At 35.4% G+C, this 8,476-nt stretch overlaps 2 protein-coding genes across 2 annotated transcripts; one reads left to right on the top strand and one right to left on the bottom strand.

Moving 5' to 3' along the window:
- Positions 1-2,087: 2,087 nt before the first annotated feature.
- LOC129877172 (dehydration-responsive element-binding protein 2F) lies at positions 2,088-3,121 on the top strand. Its single transcript, XM_055952659.1, has one exon. The coding sequence runs from the start codon at positions 2,184-2,186 to the stop codon at positions 3,099-3,101; it is 918 nt and encodes a 305-aa protein (XP_055808634.1). The 5' UTR covers positions 2,088-2,183; the 3' UTR covers positions 3,102-3,121.
- A 620-nt stretch (positions 3,122-3,741) lies between these two features.
- Positions 3,742-8,019, bottom strand: LOC129877175 (adenylosuccinate synthetase, chloroplastic). Its single transcript, XM_055952663.1, has 4 exons — positions 7,468-8,019; positions 5,424-6,116; positions 4,836-5,147; positions 3,742-4,182 (listed from the first exon to the last, which is right to left on the bottom strand). Exons 1-4 carry the CDS (start codon positions 7,792-7,794, stop codon positions 4,012-4,014), a joined length of 1,503 nt encoding a protein of 500 aa, XP_055808638.1. The 5' UTR covers positions 7,795-8,019; the 3' UTR covers positions 3,742-4,011.
- Positions 8,020-8,476: the final 457 nt, after the last annotated feature.

The following is an 8,476-nucleotide window of genomic DNA, read 5'->3' on the forward strand; positions in this document are numbered from 1 at the left end:
ATAAGTGTAAATCTTCGTTTTTTTTTTTTAACAAGTTGGTAAGCTTATATATTGTCATCATATAGCAAAGGGGAAGATATGCCCGTGTTTCTCTTTTTATTACTTTCACAGGTTTACTACTACATATCACTACTAGTCTTCTTCAACTAGTTTCTTTTCTGTATACCATTTGTTGTCAACTTGTCGTTCATTTACTGGATGAAATGACTTTCGTACCCCTCCCACCACCCCGAAAATAGTGGCAGAGTCGAGATTTCTAACTGATGAAAAAAAATACAAGAATGTCACGCGGTGTCTATTTATTGGATCGATCAATTCCCTACCCGTCCATATTCCCCTATACAGTGATGGAGCCATAAATTCTAACAAAGAGATCTGAAAAAGTGGTAAAAGGATTTCAATCAACTTAAAGCAATTTTTTAGTCATGCATATTTGCCACTAAACTGGAAACTTCTCTCGTGTATATCAAGTGTATTCAACAATTTACTTATATTCAAAACACGATTAACTTTTTCGTATTTGTACAATGTAATTCTCCAACGAAGGAAAATTCAATTGAACCCCTATCGAATCATGGGGCGGTGCTGGATTCACAATATAACATGTAGGTTCACGTGAACTCAATAATTTTTATCGAGACTCTGTATATTTATTAAGAAATTCTCTAAATATCTATAAATACCCGAATATGAACCCAATTATTATTATTATTATACAATATAACTTGAGTCCATTATAGAAACTCATAATTTTCAAATTCCGAATTCGCCTCTATTGCAGTCCCCTTGAGTCCATTTCAGAGTGTGATTCAAGTTGTGTGCGTACGTATATGGCTGCATGGGATAAAGATGAATGTAAAGACTCGAGAATCAGGCTGTGAGTGTCAGGAAAATACATGTGAATTTGAGGCTCGTGAATTTAAAAAATTCTTGTGAGGTGCTTTTTAATACTTACAAGACTTAAATAGCACCAGTAGTAATTCATCACTGGCTAGTGTTTCTTCTTCTGTGATTTTTATGAGAAAGAAGAGTGTAGTGACTAGACCATTTTGAATTAATTAGAGAATCCAAGGAAAGTGAGGTGTCATACTTCATTCAATTCAAAGCAATCTCCTTAATTTGAGATTACAACAATGATGGCTTTCATTATATGAGTATTGTCTTTCTTTATACTTTCTCTGGTTTGTCAAGTCTACACAGATTCTTAAAAAAAATAGAGAAGGCTTTTTAATTTTGTGGTCTCAAACTAATGATAGATGCTAGATAGAATGTTACCAAAATGTCATCTAATATTGTGGTCATAAATATGTCACGTGAAAAGTTAAAATTTAACAGTCATCATAAAAGAAAAAATACATTCTTTTAAAATGAACAAAGAAATAAGTAAGACAAACAAATAATTAAAATGGAGGGAGTAAGAATTTTGAATTACATAGGAGGATTTAAAAAGAAAAACAAAGAGATGACAAGAATTAACCTAAATAGCGTCCACGCAACCACTTTAACTAAAACTAGTCAATGGATATATAATATGTTATAATATATGCATTGTATGTGTATAACCATATATAATTTATATATTCCCATTAGGAAAAATAAATTATGAATCCAATCGACTATTTGTATAAAGAGCGGACGAGTGGACCACGAGAATTGAATTTATAACTCTCACCAGTACCACTAGATTAGTAGTAATAAGTTGTATTGGTAGTGTAATATTTTTTTATGCTGTTAGTATAATTTAACTTGTTATAGCAGGTTATTTATCATTTACTTTAAATTACCTATAATTATCTTATAAATGACCTACTTGTATAATTTTTTTTCATAACTCTCCGTGCATAGAGCTTAAACTCGAGAGTAAAACAAAGAATGAGAGAAATTAGAACAAAAGAATAATGTGACTTGACATTATATTCAGTGTACACTGTTACTACTTAGCTCAAACGGTCACATGCATGAGCTCTTATAACATTTTCTACTAACGTGAAAACATTTAAATCAAAACTACAAATTCTTCCCTTATACACACACACATATATATATATCCCCCCGCGCCTTCCAATATATCGATCACACTCAACACTTGGAAAAAAAATACTATGGTTTCCCGTACGACACTGACAGTCTAGTCTAGCGTGTTGAACGGGCTTTCAAGTAATCAGGCGGAAGTGAGGTTGCTCATGGACAGCTACAAAAGAAATCCACTAAAACCATGGAAGAAGGGTCCGGCAAGAGGGAAAGGGGGGCCGCAGAATGCGTTATGTGAATACCGAGGTGTTCGACAGAGAACATGGGGAAAATGGGTAGCAGAAATCAGAGAGCCTAAAAAGAGAACTAGGCTATGGTTAGGATCTTTTGCTACAGCTGAAGAAGCTGCAATGGCTTATGATGAAGCAGCAAGGAGATTATATGGACCAGATGCTTACCTTAATTTACCACACATGAGGGCTAATTTCAATCCATTGAACAAATCACAAAAGTTCAAATGGTTTTCTTCAACAAACAACTTTGTTTCATCATTAATCCCTAATACCACTGGCTTACTCAACTTAAGTGCTCAACCTAATGTTCATGTAATTCACCAAAGGCTTCAAGAACTAAAGAGAACAGAGGCCGCGGTGGCAGCATCTTCGAGTTCATCAATCTGCAGTGATCCTAAAAATGAAATTCAAATCTATAGTAAATTACAACCTCAGTACTTGACAAGTCCGCAAGTGATCAAGGAGAAGGAAGATGAATTCTCATCAAACAACAATGCAGCGATTCGTGGTGATCAAGCTGAGAAGCCTCAGATTGATCTGAATGAATTCCTTCAACAGATAGGAATACTGAAAAGAGACGATCATCAACAGCAGCCTAATAAAAATCACAATCATGATCATAACAATAACATCAGTAATTTCACAGAGTCAGGAGTTTCACTAAAAGAAGATAGTTCGGTAGCTCATTTATTTAGTGATACAACAAGTTATAATTGGGACGCATTAGGTGCAATAACAGGTATAGAAGATCATGAGGCAGCAGCAGCAGCAGAGGCTACTAGCTTTTATAATGTGAATGATGGCCTTGTGTTTCCATCTTCAATATGGAACTTTTGAAAGAATTTATCTTATATACACTGGATCGTATAAAGTATCTTTACATGATCGGTATATTTTAATCGACTATAAAAGGTTATTTAAACATCATCTTGACTTTAATAGAAAAAAACTTGTACAATATCAAGTGAGGAAATTACAAACCAAGATGACGTGCGTATAAAATAAATTGTATTTCAAAATAGAGCGTCCTCTATCACGTGGAACTCAGATTCAGTTCTTTTTTTAAAAAAAAAAAGGGAATTAATTAATTAAGTTCATGTTTTTGATGTTGAATGATACTCCATCCATCTCAAAAAGAACGATACTACAATATGAGCAAGTCTTAACAATTTTTTATTTCACTACAAAATTTTCAAACACCTTATAGTTTCAAATCTAAAATTATATTCTGGAAGTTTTAAGAAACCAATGTCTGAATCCATTCCTTTTAGACCTTGGCACGTTCAACTCCTTCGATTAGTTTAAAGGTGTAAATAATACGGAAAAAATAAGTTCAGAGTAATAAGACTCGCGAATAGTTTAGATGTATAACCACCAATTTCGTCACAGTTGTGGGTGGTTCTTATGCCTTATTCCGAGTAAATACGTTTACCACATTTATCAACAGAAAACCTGACAGAGATCAATAAATCAATAATTAGAAGGCAAACAGTTCAATATAGGCAAAAGCGTCATCACTCAAACAAGCTGGTTTCATTCTTAACTAGACGTTTCCTTGGGAGGTTCAACAAAATCCCAAAAGGAAAAAGGGAGGGGGGTACATCTAGCTTTAAAGACAACAAGTACATAATTGTTACATTAAGCAATGCCATCAAATTGATAATGCCTAAAGTTATAATAAGCTTAGCCTAAGTTTACCAGCAATTTGAAGAATATCATTCTGGCAATATGATGAAAAATTCTACAATCACTTGTAGATAAGGGCGTCACGACCAGGCCCAGTACCAATGTAGTGGATAGGTACCCCAACAAGCTCCTCTATCCTTTCTACATACTCGCGTGCAGCCTTGGGCAAGTCAGAATACTTCTTGATGGAAGAAATATCAGTCTGCCATCCAGGCAAAACTTCATACTCCACCTATATAGATGAGAATAAAGAAAATATATAGTAGAAGTCACAATACAAGAAAGTAAAAACAGAAATCAGACACAAGCAATAGGGGCAGAGGCAGAAGCAAGGCTTAAATTCTATGGGTTCAATGTATAAAGTTTTTAGCAATGAACTCAATATATTTTTAAAGTTATGGGTTCATATCTAGTATTCTATTGCAATTTCAGTGAACTTTTACACAAATTTATGCTCCACGTTGGAAGCACTGGGTTCAGATGAACCCGGTATCGATACATTAGATCCGCCCCTGAAGAGGGAAGATAAAAAAGATTCAATAGGCATACTGAACATCTACCGATAAGAACAGCCAAATAGAAAAACATCATGATATATGGGAGAAAAAGACAATGGAAAGAACAAAAGTATTTCAAAAAATTAGGGAACTTTATTTTCTTCCACCTTCCAATAATAGGGTAGAGAAATTAAACTAAACTCCTCACTGAAAAACAAAAATTTTATGAAAAGGATTTTATGTTTTTCTGCACATCAATGTCTTAATATGGCTCAGTTTCCCAAAACATTCACATGAAAGTTGGAACTAATAGTCTGGTCTTCCAACAAACACAACACAATTATCACATAAAAAGATGTAAAAGTAGAAAGGGAAAAAAAAAACTTACCTTTATTTGTTCAAGAAGACTTAGATCAGAAGGAAAAGAATTTAATGCTGAACCATCAGGATGCCTGTAAGTAACACCCAACTCAATTTCTGATAGATCTGACAGCACATCTAGTTTTGTTAGATTTAGAGAAGCAAATCCATTGATTTGACAGCAGTATCTCAGTGCAACTATGTCTAGCCAACCACAGCGACGTGGGCGTCCAGTAGTTGTGCCAAACTCCTGCCCAGCAAAACGAAGAAGATCACCACCTTTGCCCATGATTTCTGTTGGGAAAGGACCAGAACCAACTCTTGTGGTATATGCCTTAACCTGCAGGGAAAGCATCAATTCAAAAAGCTCAATATTTGCTGCTCTACGCTTAAAGTGCGATAAATGCAGACTGAAGGACCATGTGATAATTGGTTCCTAAGAGCTAGAAAATGCGAGGATCATATTCTTCTGGCTAAAAGCTGGGTGTATCGCCCGTTTAGCTGATTGACAATGATAGATGTACTGCAATTTGTTTTTGGAAAGACAAAACTATTCTTCATTCTTCAGTATAAAAGGACAAAAATTCTTTTAAGAAAATAAATCAAGTTTGCTTACCACACCAACAAGATCACCGATGACTCTGGGAGCAATTCCAAGACCTGTGCAGATTCCACCAGCAGATGGACTAGATGAAGTGACAAAAGGATATGTCCCAAAATCGATATCCAACATAGTTGCCTGACCACCTTCTACCAATATCTTCTTTTTCTGATATATAGCATCATTCATGAAGTGCACAGTATCTGTAACGAAAGGTTCCAATCTCTCAGCAAATTTCTTATAGCGTTCCACTTCCTCCCTGAGCATGTAAGGGCTATACTTAAAACCTTGGAATCTTGAAGCAGCATCTGATAATAAAAGATCAAGCTTTGGGGGGAATGTGTCCATATGCCTTAAATCACTTACCCTTATGCCATTTCGAATAACCTTGCTTGAATAGCAAGGCCCAATGCCTCTCTTGGTGGTTCCAATAAAGGATTTATCTAGCTCAGCTTCTCTAAGCCCATCTACTTCTTGGTGAAAATCAAATAACAAGTGAGCACGATCGGATACCAAAATCCTTCCTTGGCAAGAAACTCCATTAGATTCAAGATTGTCAATTTCATTAAAAAGTCCTGGTAGATGTACCACGACTCCATTACCAATAACACATATAGTTTCCTCATTGAGTATCCCTGAAGGAACAAGGTGGAGAGCAAACTTCTTCCCCTCAGAATTGTAAATAGTGTGCCCAGCATTGGCTCCTCCCTAACAACCAAAAACATTATGAAAAGCTCAGCTGGCATAGATACTATCCCAAGCAATATGTAGTGAAGTAGAATTATAGGATGGCAAAAAAACACAAATAATAATTTTAAAACAAATTGGTATAGGTAAGAAATACATATGGACATTATACAAAAATATTTGAACTTGCATATGACCTAGTGGTTATTGAAGTGGGTTGACAAACCTGAAGTCTCATGTTAAATTCCTTGGAGGTAAAAACAATAGGTGATTTCTTCATATTTATCTAAGCCTTCGTGATAGAATTACGTGGTACTTCCAGCAGGTACCAAGTGGAATTAATCAAGTTATCGGAAGAAAAATGTACTAATTTCATAAGAAAATGGGGAGACTCTAGAATCAAAAGAAACTATGATCCTGAGGAATCACTAGGCTTCTTTTGGAGGTCTTTTGTATCCTTGGAGCCTACCCAGGGGCGGAGCCAGGCAGGGGCAAGGGGATTCATCCAAAATGCCATAGATGGAAAATTACATTGTATATGCACAGTTAAATTTTATATGTATAACTAGTAGATGTTGAATCTACTTGTTCATGTATTTACATTTTTAATTTTCAAACCACCTTGATGAAAATTCTAACTCCGCCATTGATAGTTGTTGGGGGAGGAAGCACCACAACTAAAGTTTGATATGATGATAAATAACAAAAATAAATTAGACACGAGAATTTTACGTGGAAACCCTCAAACAAATAGAGGAAAAAAACCACGTGGTACTATTATAATATGGAGTACACCGCTCTTAAATACAAGGAGAAAACAACAATTAACACTCCTCTCTTGTAAAAGGAACAACTACTAGAGAAGACACTCAAGAATACAATATTTATCTTGGTGTATAACTCTCTTTGTATTCTGACTTTTTCTCTCTCCCTCCTGCACAAAACTCTCAAAGCTCTTAGGACTACATTGTGAATGCTACTATGTTAGAAGAAATGAACTTATACTTCTAGAGTCATAAACCTTTTCCTATAAGAAAAGGACTAGCCAAATATATGGAAACTTTGTGTTTTTCTTTTAGGAAAAGGAAAACCCAATTATACTAAGAAATTCTTTTCCATTCCTTTTCCTTTTTCTGTCTACTTTTTCCTTTTTTGAATTTGACTTTACTTAGCAGCACTTTTCTTTCAATACTAACTCACCAACTTACTGAAACCAAGCACATCTCACAGAAATTCCATATAACGAAGCAAATACTGTTCTTGATATGGCTTAAAATTTACCCCAAGACGTTAACTTTACAGTGTCAGTTTTAATTAACAGGTTATAGATAGTTATCACTCGAACATAACTCATATAAAATTATAAATATACCTGACAACGAGCAACAATATCAAAATGCTTAGCCAATATATCAACGAGCTTTCCCTTTCCTTCATCGCCCCATTGACAACCCAGCACGCCTGATACCTGACTCAGTGACTCAATTCGACTCAGACCTGACTCGTTGACCCCCTGATGGTCCACTACCGAGGCAAGTGGCTTTGCCGAACAAACGATAATTGAAGAATTCTTCTTCCGTTGCTGGAACTGAAGAAGCCTACAACTATTGGTCCCATTGTAACCGAGAATCCCACTCCGGTGACTCACCTTCGCCGTTGTGATAGAGCTGGAATCGAGCCTCATGGTTGAAATGTTCATGGTGACAGTAGTGGTAGTAATGGCGGTGCCGGGCGGCGTGCGGTGGCGCTGTGCACGGAGATATGCAGATACAGAGAGGAGGAGAAGTGTGTTTTCAGGGTTTAGGTTCAGGAGATTTGTTAGGTGGGGGAGTATGGAACCAATTCACTACGTGCGGGAACATGTATTCATATGTGCCACTTTTTTAATTATTGATTTTGAGTTGAATGGTAATAAATTCAATTTAAATCTAAAATTAATAGATATCGAAACATATATACTCCACAAGAATATAAAGGACAACTCGTATCGTTCTATTTTATAAGACTGCTTTGACTGATCATAAAAGTTAAAAAGAAAACAAAGACTTTCGACAAATAGGGTATATAAAGAAGGATGGAATCATTAAATAAAAATAACAAAAATTTCATGTGAAGCATAAAAGAAGAAAAATACTTTTTAGAAAAAAAGTGCCATTGGAAACAAGTCTTTATCCAAGTTAAAACCAACATCATCGTATCTAGTGTATCCCACGAGTGTGGTCTAGACGGGTGATGTGTAAACAGTCTTACACTTGTCTTGTGAAAATAACAAAATTGTTTCATAAATTTAAAACCAAATCCATATTTTTATTTCCACAACATATGTCTCTGTTTTAACACGAAAAAACAATCGTCCGACAACAACTTATTACCACATGTTA

The sequence above is a fragment of the Solanum dulcamara genome, chromosome 12 (genome assembly GCF_947179165.1).
Source record: "Solanum dulcamara chromosome 12, daSolDulc1.2, whole genome shotgun sequence".
Classification (NCBI taxonomy): Eukaryota; Viridiplantae; Streptophyta; class Magnoliopsida; order Solanales; family Solanaceae; genus Solanum; species Solanum dulcamara.

Excerpts from the sequence above, each read along its gene's own strand:
- LOC129877175 (XM_055952663.1), bottom strand. The coding sequence starts at position 7,794 with ATGAACATTTCAACCATGAGGCTCGATTCCAGCTCTATCACAACGGCG. Across the intron at positions 6,117-7,467 it reads ATATTGTTGCTCGTTGTCAG|GGAGGAGCCAATGCTGGGCA; the intron begins GTATATTTATAA and ends TTTGGTTGTTAG. Across the intron at positions 4,183-4,835 it reads GTCTTCTTGAACAAATAAAG|GTGGAGTATGAAGTTTTGCC; the intron begins GTAAGTTTTTTT and ends TCATCTATATAG.
- LOC129877172 (XM_055952659.1), top strand. The coding sequence starts at position 2,184 with ATGGACAGCTACAAAAGAAATCCACTAAAACCATGGAAGAAGGGTCCG.